Genomic DNA, 22,238 nt, shown 5'->3' on the forward strand with positions numbered 1-22,238 from the left:
CCCCGCCCACGTAGGAATATATACGGTAATGAAAACGCAGATAAAGCAGCTAAACTATCCCTCAAAATCCCAGAAATAAGCTTAAACTTACCCATCTCAAAATCAGAAATTAAAAGTGTAAACAAGCAAAAAATCACCAAAAAATGGCATAACCTTTATCTAAACTCAAATAGCCAAATCAAAAAAGTGCTCAGCAAACCACTAACCAAACCAAAAATTCTCCATCCATCAAAATAAATCGACAGAGTTATCACTAAACTCCAAACAGGACACACCAACCTAAATAACCACCTAAAAAAAATAAAAAAACACACTACAGGTAACTGCCCACATTGCAAACAACTAGAAACCCCAGAACACGCACTCATCCACTGCACACACTACCTCACACATCGAACCGCATTACAAACCACCCTCAATCTAAACAAGGCTCTCACTCTAGAAGCAATACTAAACCCACAAAATAAACTAGAAAACTTCAAGGCTTTAGGCGTATTCTTAATCAAAACGGAACTAATAAAACGCATCTAAAAACATAATAACCTACCAAATCAAAATCACATAAATAAACAAACATCCACCATACCCAGCTCCCTTAGTTCTCCTCCCCAACCCCATCGGCATCTATTCCAAATCTCAAAATTCCCAAATTATATATAAGCAACCCCTAAAGCCCCCTCTTAGGGTTGCACAGGCCACCTTCGCCCCTTTCGGAAACACATTAAATGGCCTGGCCGGGCCGTGTGCGAAATACGCATCAGTCGGAAAGCGCACGTTAAATCTCCAAAGTAAGTAAGAACTATATTCAATTATTCACGTATTTGACGTGAGGTAAACGCAGTTCAACAATACATTGTTCGTACATTGTATTCTCTTGGTAATTGAACATTCCACATAGAATTCAATGAAGACACAATGCAAACATTAATATTTCTCGCTCATTTTACGTTTCAAGTGGAATCTTTTCAAATGCTATTTGGTATTGGAGCAGAGCTGACAAATGACAGACGCAATCACCGTTTACTTCCGGAGAGAAATAATCATCAATCGACCAGTGTTTGTATTCTTGTTTCCATGTGACCACACCGTACTGACACCAAACACATTTCTCTCATATGCTCTGAGTTGGTTTTCCATACTGGATGCGCTTGTGATGTCTCTTCACCAACATCTACATTTAAAGTGGTGTACATATATATTCATTGGTTATTGCTGCTCTTTGGGTAAATATGGTTTATATTATTACTTTATTTGTGGCATCACATAGTTACTTAAAGTTTCATGAATATGACCCGGATTTCCTCTAAAATGTAAATTCACATATGGAGTAAATCACTAAGGATACCGTCTCTTCAGTAAAGATTTCAGTTCATAGCTTGTTTCTATGTCAAATGTAAAGTCCATGTCAAATGCACCATCGCCACTTTGGTTATGTTGCCAGGTGGTGCAAGAACATGCAAAAATATCATATCAAGTACATTTCATTTCTAAATTTGGCAGTGTTTGAGGAATTTATCAGTCTTGGTTAGATGATTTGACTGTTTATGTACCTTTTATTATTGTTTCTTTGATGTCAAACGCCACAATATTCCAATGATATGACGGCGGCATGTGAATAGTCGAGTCTGGGCAGAAAATCCAGAGATTGATATTGTGAACAACAATCCACACTGTCGGGGCAAATATGAGACAATCGTGAAATGTGTGTATGTTCTCGGGAAATTTCTGAAGCATCAGAGATTGAATAAATCAGTTTTATACTGAGTTTCATGAGAATCCGTATGTAGATTTTTCATGCACTGAAAGGCAAAAGAAACGTCACTTCTGGAAATACTGATAAAACTTAACTGACACTGGCAGTTACATGTTCTGTGGTCAATAAACTCATTTATCGTTCTACTGCTTCTTTTTGTTGCTTTAAAGTCCATTAAACAATTGAGTTTAAAATGGGGTGCTTTGCCCAAACGCAGCCTACAAAAGTGCGGAAAAGTCTTGTTAAAAACATGATGCACGTGCATATCGTGGATGGTATGGGTATAAAGACACTCAAAACTGTTCAGCTGGCTTTCGTTATTTTGATTCATCATCCATGCCAAGATTATCAGGAATTGAGAGACAACAAGGGATCGGAAGACTGCAAGCATGCCACAGTGCACAGGTCGTTGCAAATGCATTCACTGTCAACGTCAGAACGATATATCGTTTGCTACATCGCCACAACACCACCAACACCACCGACGACCGACCGTTTAATGGTCGTCCTAGAGTCACTACTCCCTGACAAGATCGGTTCATGATACGCCAACATCAGCAGAACCTATTCCGAATGGCCACTGAAACAGCTCGGCAAACCATTGGCAACCACCAGCGTGCCATCAGTGATCGTTCAGTCCGACGTTGCCTAACTGCCAACAACATCTCGTGCCACCGTCCTGCTCGTGTACCCATCCTGAGGGATCGTCACCGACAGGCCCGACTGCAATGGGCCAGGCAGCATCAAAAATTGCCGTCAACAGCAATGGAGAAGAATCATATTCACTGATGAAAGTCGCTACTGTGTTTCAACGGTGGATGGCAGAGTCAGGGTCTGGCGAATTAGGGGCGAACGTTATGCTGATGCTTGTGTTATGAAACGAGATCCGTTGGGCGGCCCAAGCATCATGGCTTGGGGTGGAATCGGACTGAGCCAGAGAGTGGGACCTGTGGTCTTTCGGAATATTGGTCCAGGCAGGGGTAATGGCATCACAACTCTCCGCTACATTGAACAAGTCCTCAGACCCCATATCGTGCCTTTTTTGCCCGTCATCAAAACCACACCTTTCAGCAAGACAACGCCGGTCCCCACACTGCCGGAGTCACCAGAGACTTCCTCCAGCAGCACAACATCCAACTCATGCCTTGGCCTGCCCACGGTCCGGATTTGAGTCCCATTGAACACTTGTGGGATGAGATCCAACGCCGACTAAACGACGTACGCCCAAGGCCGACAACTGCAGCAGAACTGCGTGTAGCGTTCCTGAGGATATGGGCCCATATCCCAATGGCCTTCATCAACAGGTTAGCCCACTCCATGTACTGGAGTCAACGTGTGGTGGCCACACCAGGGGATTTTTAAACCCCCAGCTGTGATGTCTTCTGGTGCCTCCCCAAATTCACAATTAGCAAAACATTCCCCAGACTGTTAATTTCATGTGGGTCAAACACTGACTTTTTCCGATGTCTTTACTTACATATATTAGCATTTGAAAATAAAGATATTTATATGATACATCCACATGACGTTTCTTTTGCCTTTCAGTGTATATAGATATAACAAATATTCTGACAGGATTCAAGCAATGCCTAATTCGGTATGTTGGAGACTATGAGACCAGTAGAGTTAATCGCATGTAGTTCTTGAAAACTTCAAAGCTTTACTTAAGTTATACAATGACAGAACCGGACAGAATTTATCAAGTTTAACAACTTGATTTGTTCACCCTTTACCTTTTTCCCTCGATATAGATTCAAGGAATGGCTTGCTGTATATTCGCAGAAAGTATTTGAGACAAGTGGAATTAGTACCATGTAAATTGTCAAAGGATTTCATTGATTTTTAAAAAATCTCAGTTAAGCAATTCCATTCTGTCAAAACAATTTTTCAACTTTGTACACGTTTCAAAGTTAATGATAAAATTCCTTGATGCAAGGGGGTATTTGTTGCTGAATGTTTTGGCCATTTTTCCATAAGGAAGAGAATATATTGATGTCAACTTCTTTAATATGAGGAACACAACGTTTCGGAGTATATGATTACTCCTTCACCAGGTGAATGAATGCTATGAGACAGAGAGCATATATATGTATATGTAAGGACAACAAAATTTATAAGATAACAAAAGGTGGAAAATAGGTGGAAAATAACAAAGGGTAGAAACTAACAAGGGAAGCCAACAGATGACTGGCGCTGATAGGTGATTCGCAATAGACAATGGAAGCCAACACTTTACAGTAATTGGCGCTGATGGCATGGAAGGCAGTACTTGGTTATCATTGATAAGTAATAGTGAGTGAGTGGGTATGGTTTTACGCCGCTTTTAGCAATATTCCAGCAATATCACGGCGGGGGACACCAGAAATGGGCTTCACACATTGTACCCATGTCGGGAATCGAACACGGGTCTTCGGCGTGACGAGTGAACGCTTAAACCACTTGGCTACACGACCGTCCCTAGATAAGTAATAGGTAATGGTCATTGGGCAAACAAGAGGCCGTGGGTGATTAGTAGTAACAGGTGAAAGAATGAACATCAGCACTGAAAAAGATTAACACAGATCAAAGCAATAAGTCCCAAACACTCGGCAGATATGTTCCCTGGTCCTGGCTGGCTGGTGTCTCCTGACGTCAATGGCTTTTTGTAGTTTTCTTTGTCGACAGTTGTCGTTGTTGTTGTTGTTGTTGTTGTTGTTGGTAAACAAGACTTTTGTTTCTTCCCACATGATGTTATGGAATTGGTTCTTGAGGATGTGTTCGGAAATAGCGGATTTCAGGTCGACTTTGTTAACAGAGGTCCGATGTTCCTAGAGTCTGATGTTGAGGGACCTGAGGGTTATTCCAGTGTACTGGTGGCCACAGTTGCAAGGGATCTGGTACATGCTCGGGAGTTGGGACATGTCTTCAGGTTTTAGTGTGAAGTAAACAATTAATAGTACAGTTGCGTGATTTTGGCAGATTTGGCAGTTAACATACTGGCCTTATATCTGGCATTATTGGATATGTCACTTGTACAAAGTTCTTAAATAAAAACAACATATTTTTATGGTTGACAGCTTCTGTTTTCTAGAATGATGTATAGATCTTTATACCGTTGTCAAGAAGGGTATCAATTGTGTTCTAACCGCAAATTTGGCAACATATTGTCCATCAGGAACTAAAACATAATGTCCTTAACTCCTTACTTGGAAACAAAATCCTTGTTGATTCATAAAATGTAGTTTCCCTTTCAAATTATTAAGAGGGAAAAGGGTAAAGTATGAAAAAATCAAGTCTTTGAAAGGCATTCAGATGTGATACACATAAGGAAGAGATTCCAATACCACTGAAAGCTCGATAAATCCGTATTAAAGAGAGATATATTGCTGGGTCCATCAAATCTACTGCAAACTCCCAGTATCAAAACATTAGCCTTAACCCTTAATACAGTCAAGGATTTCATTGATTTTTTAAATCTCAGCAAAGGGATTCCATTCTGTCAAAACATTTGATTTTTCAACTTTGTACACCTTTAACATCCCACACTTCAACGTTAAGGAAAAGATTCCTTGATCCAAGGGGGCATTTGTTACTAAACGTTTTGGCCATATATAAAGCTACCCATCTTCAGGGCTCGAGAACATTTGTCAAAATGAAAGCAAATATCATCAGGAGTTCACTTATAAAACAATTTATAACATCTACGTGGAAGTTTGGGATTAGACAATTAGGCAAGAAGTAGGCATACTCAATCAAGGGTAGTCCCCTTCTTGCTGATCAATTTATTTATGCATATGAATAGGTATTTCCGGACTGGCAAAATAAAAACATGCCAAGCAGTTTAACTTTAGCTTCGTATAGCGATGATCTGATATCATTCAATTATGGTCAAATAGCAAATTCCCTTCCACTGATTTCCTCTACGGAACTGGAAATAAAAGCGACCAGTGAAACCACATAATCTTTCATGTATCAGATTCAGAGTGACGAAATGCACTCCACAAGACACTATGACGTCCGTATAAGGGCCAAAAAGATATCTATGCAATTCTTTATTTTGGGTTGTACCATATGTTGCCTTGTTTGTTTTAAGTTGACCTGCTTTTGCATGTGTTTGTGATGTGGACCACAGGTAGGCTCACCGTTTCGCGAACACCTGGTTTTATTACTATTTGATGGTGTTTACATGATTTTGATCCAGTAGGCATCGTATAATGATGGACTTTCTTGATATTATGGAAAGGGTTTTACTGCTTTTTTTCTTGATATTAAACAAATCAACCGTTTGAAGTGTTGCTTTTGTTGTTTTCGAAAGACATGAGAGTGAGATTATTATATTCAAAATCATTTCTTGAAAAAAATATCAATGTACCACTTTTAAGACAACTTTTTCATGCATGAGAAATTGTATGACCTCGCCAGGATGTTAGCGATATATATCATGTGGAATCAGGACTCGAATCTGCAAACATGAGAATTCCTGTAACCTGAATGCACACGAGCATTGCCCCGGCCTTTCAGAAGAAAAAGCTAATTGAAGATGAAATCAGAGCGCCAAGGGCACCATAATGAAATTAAAACAGTTTTGTAAACCGAGAATTAAACCATAGTTCCTTTTTATATCAAATACATCGACACAACCCCCATCCACTGATCTCCTGATAGTGCGAGGAACTAGATGTAAGATCTTTGTGTATTATAAATCGCACATCAAATTAAACCTGCTAAAGAATAGAAAATGCCAACTTTACGACACAATTTATTTTCAGTTGTTGCCACCAATAATGTTGCTTTTGGAAAGCCAACCTACTACAGCACTAATTACCCAGGTAATTCCCAACCTTCTTATGCTGTTGATGGAAACACTGACAACAATTGGAGTAGCAGAAGTTGTTTTGGGACAGCTCATGATGACCTGAACCCATGGTGGATAGTTGACCTACTCAGCACATACACCATCGGTAACATCACTATCTACAACAGAGGGGATGCCTATTGTAAGTAGATTCAGATTCAGTTAATGAAATGTCATTAAATGTCTACAATGGAGGGTATTCCTTATTTATCATATAATGGGTAGGTTTCTCGGTAGGATAGAGTCAACGGATAAAAACGATATCCGTTGGGGTCATATGCGGATAGTAGGGACTACTGTTAGTGTTTATAAACAAACATGGCGTCGCCCTTGTCATTCGGCAATCGATTCAGAATTAACCATCGGGAATCTGGATAAACTACAGATATGATTGCTATCATTATCAAAAGAACAGTCTAATATACTTAAACTCAGTGTCTAACTGTGACGTCGCTGAGGCATTTTATCAGTTTATGCAGCTTTGGAGATATAAATTTCGAATTTTACTAGGCCTAGCCAAGCGGGATCAGTAGCCATAACTGTACTTGTAGACCTCTGCGGCTTGAAACCTTTACCACAAATTAGAATAGATGGATTTGGCCGAAATATGTTTGAATTGTTACCTTGTTTCGTTTTGTCGCTGTGTGTACATCTGATTGCACTTCTTAACGTTTTGCCTGGACAGGCCGACTGTCAACAACGTCTGATTGTTGCCATGACGTCTCATGGGACTAGGGTTCGAGTAGCTTCCCTTTGACAAAGGGCAGTTACTCTAGCGGACAGACTGATGGATTGCCGCGAAAGGCAATTAAAAACAATAATTATTGTTGTTTTGCATATATGTTGCTTCGCCACTGTATAAGAAATAGATTTTAGTTGGAAATATATTGGCTACTGTCACTGTCCGACTGACACATCACTTTCCCTGTGACGTAATGACTATCAATGCGCGCATTCCAGGAAAACTCGCAATGTTTAGGTAATGTTTGTGAGTGAGGGAACGCGATTTTATCAAGCACAGAATTAAAGAATGACATTATATGATAAAGAGGTTATTACGCTTGTGTGTTTGGGGATGGTAAATATCCTGTATTAGGAATAAACACTATGTATTTAGCTCGCCAAGGCTCTTTATTCCTCATACAGGATAACCTCTATGTAACTATGCCTCGATATCTGTTCTATACAGATAAAAGTACCACTGAACCACAGTATTTCACAAACGCGGTAAACGTATATATTGTGCATCACTTTCCTCACATAATAAGCTTCGATTGTGTGACACCCGTGAAGATTCCGGGGTACAACAGGTCTTCAGCAACCCATACTTGCCGTAAAAATCGACTATGCTTGGCGTAAGAGGCGACTAACGAGATCGTGTGGTCAGTCTCGCTGACTCTGTTGATGCAAGTCATCGTATCCCAATTTCCTGGATCGATGCTCATGATGTCAATCACTGGATTATCTGGTCCAGACTCGATTTTTTTTACAGACCGCCGTCATATAGCTGGAATACTGCTGAGTGCTGCGTTAAACAACAAACGTATACGTATTCCATGGTGTGATGTAACTAAAATCTTGTTCAAAGCGGCACTGAACCCACATCAACAACTCAGTATTAAGAGGAACACCTCTGTTGTATGTCACTGATGAAACTGACTGAATAATATAGTTATATTTGATTTATGTTGCTCCAGCGGAGCGCCTCCATGACGTCACGGTGGAGGTGTTCTCTGTCAATCCGGCAAGATGTCCAACAGCTGCTGCAGCTCTATGTAAGCAACTTCCCGGGCAACTGGCTATGGTCTCCCATATAACCTGTGATGAGGAAGTTGTTGGCAGGTTTGTCAAAATCCGGAAGGAGACTGTTAATCAGTTTGACACCATGATGTTGTGTGAAATTGAGATAAGTGGGATTCCTCTTCATCAAGGTAGGCATGTGTTAATCCTCCAGTAATGTAGTCATAGCAGCATATGTCAACCATAACAAGATATTGACAGTTAACTGCTTCCTCAGTTTCAAAGTTCTTCATTGCAAAAATTGAATATTGTTTCAGTAAATATATCCAAAAGCGCAGTAGAGCTGATTCGAATATTTGATCATGCGTTTGTCCGATGTTCTTACATAATTGCATCCTTGCACCAAAATGGGATTACTAATGATTACATACAAGAACCAGATATCCTGAAAAAAATAGTTTTTACTTCTGCCTTAAATGTATATATTTATGTGAAAGGAGAAACAGAACAAAATTGAAAGGTGGGTTCCTCGGCAAATGCAGTTACTTTTTTCAACGAATCACTTTACAAGCATGTTGCCATTTTTAGCATTGAACACAATAACTATCATGTCTTTGATGATTGTGTCTCTTTGCAAACACATGTCACTGTTTATTCAGGATATCATAAATGCCTTTATTCCTGGCTCTGGTCATTATTAACGTTTGCGTTCATTCCAGAGTGTGGGCAGAAAGTTTTTCCTGCTACCAATGGACGCCGACTTCATCAAACTACTGTTCTGGGAAATATGACTTCCCTAAAGTTCCGGTTAGAATGCGCAATTTCCTGTCATCACTTTGTGGGGTGTGTTGGCTGCAACTTCCGGAATGTCGACAACACCTGTGAGATGATTATCTCGCCCGACAGGAATGCAAGCGTTGTGTCGGATTCTCAGTGGGACTATCTCGGACATGACCTTTGCGAATGATCAAGACATATAATCGTTTTGTTGAATGTGGTGTAGGAGTATATTACGGTTGGTCAACTTCTTTATCATAATTGTTGAAAAACATTGCAGTGGCCTGCTTGATAATGATGTTCAAATTTACTCTGAACCATCACTTCAGTTCTAATACTGAATGTTATCCCCTTCCGTTCAATTAACGTCATGCAATTAGATTTATCTTGGCTAAGTTTATATACTTACCAACTAAAACACGACTTAACACGAATGTACCAGATATAGTCTTTTTCTGGAAAAAGGACCAGCTCCGTTCATTCTTCATACATTGTTTACTCCCAATAATTGCACTCTTCCATAATAAAGACTATATTTCATGACATTTAATTGTGTCCAATGTCCAAATAATGTGAATCTCAGCACATGATAACCCGATCCAAATATTTAAATACTGAAGACAACTTGGTTGCTTTTTTCTTTGAGGCTACAATTGTAAAGAAAAATCAATTCGCTTTCCTCGACAGATCTAACAAATGACAGAAATAAAGAAAGGTTGGCAATACCCAGGCACTGATGTGTTGCTCACTGATACTAGTACTAGTACTATCACAGTTTCTATGTGACCACGCGACACTGACAGCAAACAGAATTCTCTCATGTATTCTCAGGTGGTTTCTGAGCAGTCTGTAATATTGGAAGCACTTGATATGTCTCTTCTCCAACGACTACATATATGCCCATGAACGCATCGTGATAAGAATAACGACTCCGTGGTAACACTTGACCGATTGATAGTTTTGTCATTAATTGGTAGCCATTTGAAACATCTCTTCTTAACGTACATATATCTCTTTATGTTTCAATGGTACGCTTTTATTTTGGCGGTGAATATAGTATGCTGCCCTTGGGGTAAATATGGTTGATAAAAGTTTTTAATTTGAGTTACCTTGCAAACTTACTTCAAATCTTATTGGTACCGTCTTTCAGTATACTATCTCCATTGGACACGACCATTTGATATTTTGGCGGGTCTGGGATTTTGTGTCATGATTAGATATTTTTCAGCTACGGCTATATACAAGTGTTGTTGGTTTTTTTAAGTTTAAATAATGAGCCTGAATTTGTTGTAAGAAAACTCCTTGCAACAATACAGTTTCTTTTTTTTAAAAAGTCTGAAGAATACTTATTTGTTTCAAGAATTTTCGGAGACAATTTAATTTTTCGAAAAAATCCCAGTCATACAACTAGCGAGGAAAACGAGGTTTATCTTTTTAACACAAACCTCGGAGTCGTATTTTATCCATCTTATGAACTGTCTAAATGCAAGAAATACCACGGAGAAAGACCAAGATCAGCATGCACACAACTGAAGTCGTGACATGTAAAATTGAACAACGTCTGAGACCTGCCCCGGTGGCTCAGTGGGAAAATAGTGGGTTACAAAACTTAACACGATGTGTGAGTTTGCAAGTTCGATTAACGTCATGGAATTTTCAAATTAAAAATAAATGTTACTTTTAAGCAATCCACAATCGGCATTATATTCATATCACTTGAAGTTTATAAAACTTATGCCTTAAAGCAGGGTTATAAACCGTCAATGGTACAACGTAGGTGTTACAAATCAAATATAAAGCCCCTGAGCAGGTTTCCCTTGAAGTAAGGTTACTATGAGAAAGGAAGACACGTACAATAGGCAGAGGGAGTGAGTTGGGTTTTAACGCCGCTTTTAACAGTATTCCAGTTATATCACGGCGTGTCAGCTTAACGTGGGAGAAAGCTCGAAGTGATGCAGGTCTCAGACGTTTAGCACTTCGGTGAAATCCACGAGCACGGGTATGGTGCTGACAAACCTAAAAACATAATAAGGCCGAGCCGGAATTCGTACCCACAATCATAATCTGGTGTGCCCAATGGAAGCAACTCTGCACAGGAAACCGCGGCGCCTTAGACGACTTGGCCACCCGTGCCCCCTACAATAGGCAGAAGGTTTATCACTGGCGACTCGTCATTAAAGTTGAAAGTGATCTGAGAGGTTGAAGGATGCGGATGGTTGTTTACGTCTTGTTTTGCATTGTATATTTTCACATACGAGCAAAATTAGTTGGTAAAATATGCAGAACACCCATACAGCTCTGGCCATCCTACAATAATGTTTAATTGATATGTTATAAAACAAAGGAGGTTTGGTGTTTCTAGAAGGGTCGATAAAAAACTGTTGAGATATCTCGGGAATAGTTCATTAAAACCTTTATTATTATGCAACAGGGAAACGAGTTGGTTCCAGTTAGTTCATACACAGACTAAATAATTCAATCTTATATTCAAGTTCATTTGTTTACCTCTTGCTTTATCTTGATGTCTATTGTAGGCTGCATCAAAGAGGTTCAACACCTCACATAATCACATGCGTCGTTGGCGTGACGATTTTAAGAGTCATATATTGTAATATGACTTGATCATTTAAGTATCTCTCTAACAGTTAATTGAGTTATTCATTCATACGTTTAACGGCATAAGGATTCAAAATAATGGGATAAATATCTTTTTTTTTAATATTTTATAGCACAGATAACAATTTTATAACAGTGATAATTCCTGCAAACAGCCGTGTCACATGCGTGTTACACGCGGTCTCAACACGTATAAGGGGAATACACTTCTGGGCAGTAGAGTATATGTATCAAAATAATGTTGGCTGATGGTTGCTGCACAAGAATTGTACAATAAATAGTTTTTTATCGAACTACAGCGTAAAATACATTCATTGTGTATTACATAAACAAAACGACTACGACTACAGATAGGAATGCATATACGATAAGATTCTATTTTCCACTCAACATTTAACGAATGAGATGCAGCTTGGGATAGTGGCTGATGTCTCCTTCCTGCAGCTACATCTTAAAGTTCATAAGTATGTGATTCAGTCTTGTTCTTTTTTTTCTTTTTCTTTTTCTTTTTGGTGTGCGTGGAGGGGGGTATGGTTATTGAAATGTTTCTGATGCTTTTTCTCGTCGTTTAAAACAATTTATTGCACCTAAATATTTGGCCACACGTAAAGGGGCGTTTACCATATTGACAAAGAAACGCATTTATGGCAATGGTTCAGTAACATGTCCAAAGCATATTACCAGCCTGGGCTAGTCAGTGTGTAGCAATCATGTCAGTGATGTAATGGGGTAGGTAGAAACACCTGGCGAGGTGAACTGACAGTTAGCACAGACCATTGAAGTTTGGCATAACGCCTATGGCCTAAAGTTATGACCACACAATGTCATTAAGTTGGTTGGTTGGTTTGTTGTTGAATGCCGCACTCAGCAATATTCCAGCTATATGACGAGGGTCTGTAAATAATCGAGTATGGACCAGACAATCCAGTGATTAATATCATGAGCATCAATCCACGCAATTGGGATCGATGACATGCATCAACCAAGTCAGCGAGCCTGACCACCAGATCCCGTTAGTCGCCTTTCACGACAAGCATAGTCACCTTTTACGGCAAGCATGGGTTGCTGAAGACCTATTCTACCCCGGAATCTTCACGGGTCGTCTTATTAAAGGATTACGTTTTTAACGTGCCCAATAATTCATAACGCCGTTGATGGAGATCCTCTAACATTGCAGTTGGATAGGCTTGTCGGGACAAAACATTTCGTTCTGTATATGTAACATTTGATGGTTTTTCCCTTGGGAAATGTTAGTTTTCTAAGCAAACATTCTACATAAAAAATATTAAATATAATATAATATAAAATATGGATCTCGCTATACAGAACGTATCGTCAAACATGAAGACTCTTAAAGGAATAGTGTGTGTTTGTAATTGTAGTGATGATGTTCAAATTTATGTACACCACGATGTCTGTGAAAACGGATAGGAAAATATAGAACTCAAATATGCTTTATGTTGAAAAGCCGCATTAAATCAACAACTTGAGTGTGCTGTATGTACACTACTTGTCGGCCGAACAAATATGTTTTCATCGGCAGCCTCATTGTTCACTCCACGTGGTCTCCAGGGTGGAGTTTCATACACGTCCTGTCAGGGCTAACACTTTTTTTAAATGACAGATAAACAACGTGGTTTCCTAACGTTGTACCAAGCAGTACCCGTGCCATTAAACAGCGTCCTGTAAGCAATCGAGTCTAGATTAAACAATGAGCTGATCTGTATCATGAGCAATGATCCGAACGTCGCCACGCTGTCCACCAAGTCACCTTGTCTGACCACCCTTTCTATTAACGTAATTGCCTCTTTCACAAGGAGTGAAAACTTAATTATACAATATGACCACAGTCTGAGAGACGGAATGATCAAACAGTTGAGTATATGTGTGCGAAAGATGTTAACATCAGTTTGCACTCACTTGCTCTCTGCTTTTATTAAATTGTTTGTCTGTACATTTAGATTTTGTTATGGATCATTTCGCTTGTCTATTCAGTCACTCACTGGTAACAAAATCGCTCATTGACCTGACTTTGCATGTGTATGTGAACTTCGACACCAGTGTGTCATGATACACTCACCTTTTTGCGAACACTTGGTATCATAACTATTTGATCGTGATTCATAAACACACGTTTATCAAGTCCGTAGTTAACATTTTTTGACAGGGGCTGCATATATTTGTACGAGTATCACTTGTCCCCAACTTGATTCAAATAAAACTGTTTTCTATAAAAAAAAAATCCAGGGGGCAGTTGGCTACGGCACTGTTTATGATACACTCGGAATCGTAAAATGGATATTTCGTAAGTTTATATTATGGAAAGAACTTTGTCGCTTGGATTATTACTAGCAATACCAATCACTGGATTGTCAGGTCTAGACTGAATTATTTATAGGCCGCCATCATACAGCTGAAATATTGCTCAGTGCGGCGTTAAGCAACACTCAAACAAACATTTCCTTTATTCCTCTATTTATTATGATAGACTGGTGATTCAATACACAGGGAAATCTATGATGCTCCTATTTATCATATGATAGAAACACTTCTTTGCCGGCTGGAAGCAGAAGAAGAAATATAGTGAAGGCTTATTATCATGATAGAAGAAATGAGATCAGCGACCGCCTTTGAAAAAGGGTAAATATGACGCTGACGTATAACTAGAGAGATAAAGATAACTCAATTCAGGTCAATATAATCTGTGGCATTGTTTGCCATATTTGCAATCTGTTTCGTCAGATTATTCTCCGACAGTGGCGTTTTATGTTTGATATTAGTTATAATTTCTTGGCAGATAGTCATGATAATGGATGTGATAAAATGGACAATGCCATTGGCAGAAGGTGGACGAAACACCTGGGGCACGAACATCTTGCCTAGGTGTGTGTCGAAAAGAGCACCAGTAAATTGGAAACGTCGGACAGGGACTATTTTGGATTCTTGGCGTTCATCCGAGCTGATGAAGAAAATATGCATGAAATTGAGATGAAATTGAGATGAAATTGATCTTCGTTGACCTGAATGCAATTGTCAATGTTCCTAACGGGAGCACCTTCAAATTGGTAGTGGCAGTTGGGGAAAAAAAGAATCATAGGAGATGTCAGTGCAACCGAAGGATGGGGACGTGTAAATACGCGTCCTGTAGAGCTTAGCTGATCATGGAATCGCCGGAACGAAGATTCGGGCGTAACAACGCAATGGGCGCCATCCGGAAGTGAGGAGTTACTTCTAGATACAACTTCTTGCATCTTTTCATTTTGAAAATGAGGCTGTCTTTCTTTGGAACCAGAAAAATAAGGAATAGAAACTTGATTTTGTCGGGGCCGTACCCAGGCATTCTATGGCGTTCTTTGAGAGTAACTTCTCCACCAGAATGGGAAGTTGTATGACCGGATTCTGAGGAGACAGGGTGACAGGGTGGTGTGTCGATGAGAAGTAGTCGATACCTGTCGACAACTCTGTGTATGTACAAACTTTGTATGTATCAACTTGGTCTCGTTGCTATATGGCTGATATAATGCCAATGCAACGTTAACTTTTAACTCACTCACTCCGCTGACAGTTGATGAGACTATCAGGATGGCTGCAGGCAGATAAAACAATCGTGGATTTGGGTGGAGTCACTTTGAGGTCGAGTCACCTTTGGACCCAGAAAAGGAAAGGTGTGATTTTCCTCTGCATTGCCCTTGACAGCCTCTTCCCCGGCCACGAAAGGAGCCGGACCCCGAGATAATGACTTCACAGAGATCTGGTTGGTTAGGTGTAAAAGAAGGTCGCTTCCGTTCCCTTCTTGTGCCTCTAGCTGGCTCCTTTGACGACGCAACAGATCGTCTTGAGCTATGAATACGTGCTGTGATCAGGGAGGCTTTGAAAGCATTGTCCAGAATAGAAACCATCTAAATGAATATCGGTTTAGGCGGAGGTGTAATGTATAGTGATGTAGCTGAAGGGACCACAAAAGATGACAAGGAGTCCTCAGTGGAAGTACTAATCTGAAGTTGAAGCTTGTTGGAGACCCAGAAGAGGACTGTAGCCAAATCAAAACTATCAGTTGAGGAGGCACCTGACGTATGGCGATTGAGAAGGTCTTCTGTATCGTTTCAGGGCTGAAAGCCGGAGTGCTTGTCGACATTAGAGGAGGATGCGAATTCAAATTGGCAGCCATATTATCTGATGGCTGAACAGGCTTAGTAAGGCAAGATGAGGTTAACACATGTATGATCGACTGCAGCTGTGTAGTGACATCGATAGGGTCCTCGCAAAATGGGGAGTGACAATGTAGCTATTAAGTCACCGAAGCCTGTGGCGCAGTTGTGACAGATGTATGACGAACTGGAGGAGGCGATGGAGACCTCGGATGACATAAGAGGACAGGAGTGTCACGTGTAGGGGATGGACATCTGCTGACAGTAGGTCGGACGAGTGTGTCAGAGTATCCATGCCCTAGAGGAAGAGTGTCCATGGACTGAGGGTAGCGATCCCAATCATGAGTCATGTGAGCGTACCCAGGATACGAAGTCAGGTTTCAAGATAGTTCATGGCACTGGTGATTGTAGTCATAGGAACGTGACCAAGCTCGCAGGTGAGAGTCCAAAAAACTTGAGGATGAAGAAGGAGCCAAATGAGACTGTTGGTCTAATGAGTGTTCATAATGTCTATCCTCCGGATCATGTGACGATTCTGAAGTGTCCCTGCATGAGTGACAATGAGAGGATTACAATCCTGATCAGCGATCCTCAGATCTGTATCTTTCACTAGAGGTTCGACCCTTAGGAGACATAAGGTCCAACGAAATTTGCAGATCCTGTGAAGTACGACACTTCCTAGACGTTTGACAATCCCTCAAGGTTTGACGATCCTGAGAGGTTCACAAATTCTTTGATATTCATTGAGGTTCTGGAACCTTACTGGAAGGTTGAGTGCTCGAAGCTTGGTGATCCAAAGAGATCAACGATCTTTAGATGTTCGACGCACCTTGGAGGTGTGTTGGTCTGAGGATAAATTGCGACAATTCATGATATGCAGCGCCTGGGTGGATTGCCAATCCTGAGATCAGTAAACCTTCGGGATGTTGATCAATGATACGAGTCTGAAACCCGAACTGTAGAGGGTATTTTTCCCGTCGATGGCAGTCTCTTGGATCGAACTCAATCGGAGGAACGCCGATCTTCATGAGGGGCGTCATCGGCCGAGGAAGTCGAAGAAAAAAACGAACAATTTAGAGAAGATAGAGCATGAGGTGAGTGACGTATGCCGAACCTGCAATTGGTCGAAGGCAACATGACCTTGCCGAAGTAGTAATAGTAGAGTCGTGAGGATCCAAATTCAGTTTCCGAGCGTCCTTTGATTTGACAGATTTTTCAAACGATGTAGCATGTCAATCATGTTCTCTACTCTTGCATTTGTGCAAACAGAAACCGAAGGATTCTTCAGGTAAATCCCTACATTGATCACAACGGGAAGAAGCACTATAACGTTCCCGAAAATCGCGACGAATGCTATGGGGATCCAAGGGTGAAAAAAGCTCTCCTGCATGTCAAGCAAGCAGGACGTCGTACTACTTGATCGATAATTAAAGGGCTTGAAAATTATTCGCAGGTTAGAATAAAGAACGTCTCAATCTGTGTATCATGTAGAGTTGGTTTGGGAAATCACGTTTTCCATTCAGGATCGAAGACGAAAGAGAGATGCATAGTGTGAGATAGGATAAGTTAAAAAAAAATTCTTTGTCGGAAACAAATTTTGCTGAACTGAGCAAAAACATTTTTCCTAATTGTACGATTTAAGGGTTATCAATATACACATATTATTGGACATATATTTATCCATTAATCGTAAGTATTGATGCAAAATATATTTGATGCTTATTTGGCCGTCTGCATTATTTGTTTAAGCTGCCTGTCTTCGTGGTTTTACATACTCGCGGGGAGCTTGCTTGCGTTTTAAACCAGGGCCAGAGGTATCTTGGAAGCGTTCCAAAGCTGTCTGCAACAATTACCAAAGTAGACTGGTTAAGATTGATACTTCTCAAAACCATAGGTGAGATTAGAATATCAATGAGTGCTATGCTTTTTATATAACTTATCAATACCTCAATCATGGTGCATATATTGTTTTTCATTTAATGAAGGGGCATGAATAGCCCTGTCGTCTATGACGCTTAGTTCGCTGTGTAGAGTTGCGTCCCTCGTGTCATATCCAGAATTCACTCTGATTTTAATCATATTTCTGGGTTAGTGAGCGCCATAAACCTGTTCGTTAGTTTCCCCTAAGTAGTAAACGTGTGTGTGCGTAGATGGGGTTGTCAGGGAGTGTTTTAAATTTTACCAGACAAAATAAATTGTTCATTGGACATGCTGAATGTATAGAAGGAATATGTGTCAATTAAATTGTTCTGCATATGCATCCTGTTCGCCTGAAAAAACACAGGAGGTTACAAGTCAGAATAGGGAATTGCATCAGGTAACATTTTGTAACAGAAACATCAAATTTGGAATAGTCTCAAACATATCTACAATGTTAAAATATGATGAAAGCTTTACTAAGGCCTTGAATTTTGTAACCATATTAAAGAACTTTTGAGTCAAAGTTGTATGCCCTCTTTGGAGTCTTCAAAGGAAGGGTGTGCTTGATTGTACATCTACATTGTTAGATGTCGAACAAAAGCTGGAGGGGATAACACAAGTGTCCAGTGCCTATTTTTGAGCAAGTTGTCACTTCAAGCACGTTTGATTGAAGTGTGTCTGATGTGTATCTATATGATAATGATTCCTCTTCGTACAATGTCTCCGTTTCCCACATTCCACCAATTACAATGTCTCCATCACTGAGCCAAATCCAAATTGTTTAAATCATGACCTCGTTTGTCCAAATATTGTGTCATACATTTACATATGTGGCATGTTCTATTCTTCCGACGGGAAATATCTGGACGGGCTTGCGACGTGGTAGAAACGACTTTAAGTGGACCGACAACTCACGTTTGGAATATACCTCATGGTTTCCAGATCAACCAATTTCGATTTCATCGCTGAAGTGCGTCGTTAACTATGATCTCCTTGATGAAAGACCTGTTGGGTGGCATGTAGGAAATTGCCACATAAATTACAGAGCAATGTGTGAAATTCCCCTACGAAGACGTAAGGTATACACTTCCGCATACTATATAATTTATTTAGGCATAGACTTATTGAATATATATGCAACACTTTTTATGCAAGACATATGCAAGTTCATAATGACAGTATGTGCGAGTACACACGCTAATTGATTTATAGATGGACACCATCGGTTCCTAAACAAACTTACTTACTGTACATGTTGTATCTCAGGGCAAATCCTGTTGTTGCAGATAATGAAGCTATATGCACGCCAACGCTACATGTACATACCTACCACTATACCATTTTTGAAAAAAAATACCGTTTATCCAATGCATTTAACTCTTGTAAACAACTCTTTTTCATTCTCTCTCCCTGTTTCTATCAACCATTTTATGTCTCTTCTACATTAGTGTGTGTGTGTGTGTGTGTGTGTGTGTGTGTGTGTGTGTGTGTGTGTGTGTGTGTAGTGTGTGTGTGTGTGTGTGTGTGTGTGTGTGTGTGTGTGTGTGTGTGTGACTGTGTGTGATTTAAATGGAGCGTTTGTTGGTCTACATTTACAACACCGTGGCGTTGCATCTGAACACAACATCTAATCACAATGACATTTTACATCGTGCATGAACAAAATGTGTATGCCTACAGGGGAACTCACAATCACCAACGCATTTGAGCTGAGGACACGCTTTAAAATACCTTCATCTCAATCAACAGACAAAAAGGCGAATTGTGGGTACCATAGAAGGGGGATGGGGATGTGGGGGGGGGGGGGGGGGGGGGGGGGCGTCAAGTGGCACAAGTACTGTCAAACGGAGGGGTTGCAGTGAGAACTGAGCTTTATAGGCCTAACACAACGTCAACTGGACACGATCGTCTCATTATATTCATTTACACAACGCGAGAGATTCAAATCTGATGCTGTTATCAATAGAGAATTCCGTATAAAAACAGGAAGGCGAAACGTAACATCTACCGTTAAAACCGGATCTAGTAGCTTGCCTGGCTTGGGGTAGTTCTTCAGGCGGAATGGCGGGCAATACAAGGGCCACCGTACGTATGTTAATCAGTATTCCATAAAGGTGTTGTGTTTGTGAACACACCAGATATTTATCGACACGCCCGAAACTAATTTTACTGACATTTATCGTCATCACACCTTCACCACCACTTCACAACCAAATGTTTTCCCACAGACATCATTATTTTTTTAAATAACTAAGCGTTCAACGTCTATTACCTGCCATACCTTTTTCGAATAGAGGCAGCAAAACATACTACCCCCAGTTCGGCACCAAATGTCACTTGCTTGAAAATAATTGTGGTCCCATTCAGCATAAGTCATCATGTTGAAAAAGATAGCACTAAATATAGAAAAAAATATGGTCAGTTTTAATTACTGGGTGGATTTATGTTGCACAAACTCATCCAATCACAGCTGCCTGTTGATTCACTCTGGACTGAAGGCTCCACGAAAACTGTTTGTTGAACGACTGATTCTGATTTGGTGTAGGAGAACCAATGGTTACCTCGTATTAATTTCGTGTGTGTGTGTTTAGACACTTAGAAATTATCTTTCGTCTGTAAATGCCTTTATGTCAAAGACGTATTTTGAAAAGTCATGGTAGGAAATACGGCATCAATCACGTTTTGTCTGTCATTGTAACCGATCTGACGTCAATGACACAATGACATTATTCTGTTCCTATATAAACAAATTGGTAATTTTAAACTTTCATGCTGGTATACATCACGCATGTAAACCCTTGTGAAATTATATATTCGATTTTTCGGAACATATATGTGTTTTGTATTTTTTATGTTAATATTTATGTTCAAATATTTTCAGGTCCAGGGACGATAACCCAGGACGATATCGATTGCCACTTGGTCCACATGTTTGTGATAATAAGGATAACGGAAAACGCAATTCAATTATATTTCAACGTCTACATGTTTGTTGTTGTACAGAGAATAAATTTCTTATTAATTACCACTAAAATTATGTAATTATAAGAACAAAGAATTTCTAATATATCTGCACTTGGTTTACATGTTTGTGATTATAAGGACAATGGACTTTGAAGTTATTACCTATTTGTCCTCATATTTATGTTTATAAGTAAAATGGTTTTGTAAAATATTTCAACTTGGACAACATGTTTGTATTTGGCAGGACACTGGATTCCTGTTTAATTACCACATGGTCAACGTGCCTGTGATTTTAAGGGCAATAACTCTCTTCCACCTGCTTTGATAAATGTATTTCCACCTCCCTAAAGGGAGATAATTGATTTGTTTGTGAATGTGGGCATGCTCGCTTGGCAGCCCATCATGTTTCCTTGCATTCAATGCTAGTCAACAAGTAAAGTGCATTGAAGCTGGAAAGTATTTAAACGAATTTTGTTCCTAATTCATTTAAATATACACTAACAAATTTGAAAGTGCTCTTTTCAGTAGAAATTTTAAAATAGTTTGGTTCTGTGTCAAACCTTTGCCACAAGCCGCAGAACTATAACTACAAAATCACTGGGAACACCTTTTGTGGAATTAATGTGGAACAGGTAACTTGCTTTTTCTGCTTCAGTTAACGATTTTCGTATTATCAAAAACTGATGAGTTGATTGGTCGATATTGAAAAGGATTTAGATAAGGATATATCGTTACTGGAATTCTAAAACGCAATCTCCACTAAGCATTCTGGCAAGGTATCAGGATTTAGTGGAATGCCAATAGAGTTTTCTGAAGGACACTCCTCTGCTTTGTCTACATATGATCATATATTTCTTTAACATTATCTTATCGTCCGGAACATATCCGCAACAATGAACTATGGGTGTAATTAATCATAAATACAAGAGTGGGCACCAGTGGCCCAGTCGTCTAAGGCGCCACAATTAGCTGTGCAGAGTTGCGTCCCTTGTTTCTAGGTTAATCAGCAACATACCCGTGCTTTTGTGTTTCACCAAAGTCGTAAATGTCTAAGACATCGGGCTTTCCTCCCACATCAAGCTGACCCAACTGGAATACTGTTCAAAACAGTGCTAAAACCAACCCACTCACTCCCTCAGTATACAAGATAGGCCACTCGAATGAATCCTCAAATTATGGACCTAAGGCTTTACTTGAGGTTAGATGGGCAGAACAAGGAAGGGTTTCAACATATCGGACAACATCTTCATATTAACACTATCACTCTAAAATATGTGTCGCTACCTAAAGCAGAGGGAACACCTCACTGTGCCCTCGCCCATTGTTATGGGTTACATGTGTAGTCAGCCATGGTTAAGTGGGTAACAATAGTCTGCTGCATGTGTTATATAGAGAAAATTACTATCTGTCAGATTCGTAAAAATTCATATACATTTCAACAGTACATTCACTTTACAGAAGCATATATTTCATAAAATTTCATATG

The 22,238-nt window shown here is 39.9% G+C and overlaps 1 protein-coding gene across 1 annotated transcript; it reads left to right on the forward strand.

The window, feature by feature from the left end:
- Positions 1-1,139: 1,139 nt before the first annotated feature.
- On the forward strand, positions 1,140-9,336 carry LOC139453366 (pentraxin fusion protein-like). The gene is made up of 4 exons (XM_071235043.1): positions 1,140-1,223; positions 6,502-6,729; positions 8,285-8,518; positions 9,047-9,336. The coding sequence occupies exons 1-4, from the start codon at positions 1,154-1,156 to the stop codon at positions 9,292-9,294; spliced, it is 780 nt and encodes a 259-aa protein (XP_071091144.1). The 5' UTR covers positions 1,140-1,153; the 3' UTR covers positions 9,295-9,336.
- The last annotated feature ends 12,902 nt before the right edge of the window (positions 9,337-22,238 follow it).

Source organism: Haliotis cracherodii, unplaced genomic scaffold, assembly GCF_022045235.1.
Source record: "Haliotis cracherodii isolate W230 unplaced genomic scaffold, xgHalCrac1.p SCAF_9, whole genome shotgun sequence".
Lineage (NCBI taxonomy): Eukaryota > Metazoa > Mollusca > Gastropoda > Lepetellida > Haliotidae > Haliotis > Haliotis cracherodii.

What these genes read in the sequence shown, in the direction of transcription:
- LOC139453366 (XM_071235043.1), top strand. Translation starts at nt 1,154, where the DNA reads ATGTCTCTTCACCAACATCTACATTTAAAGTGGTGTACATATATATTC. An exon ending in TGGTTATTGCTGCTCTTTGG is followed by an intron (nt 1,224 to 6,501) that starts GTAAATATGGTT and finishes ATTTATTTTCAG; the next exon opens with TTGTTGCCACCAATAATGTT. An exon ending in TGGGATTCCTCTTCATCAAG is followed by an intron (nt 8,519 to 9,046) that starts GTAGGCATGTGT and finishes CGTTCATTCCAG; the next exon opens with AGTGTGGGCAGAAAGTTTTT.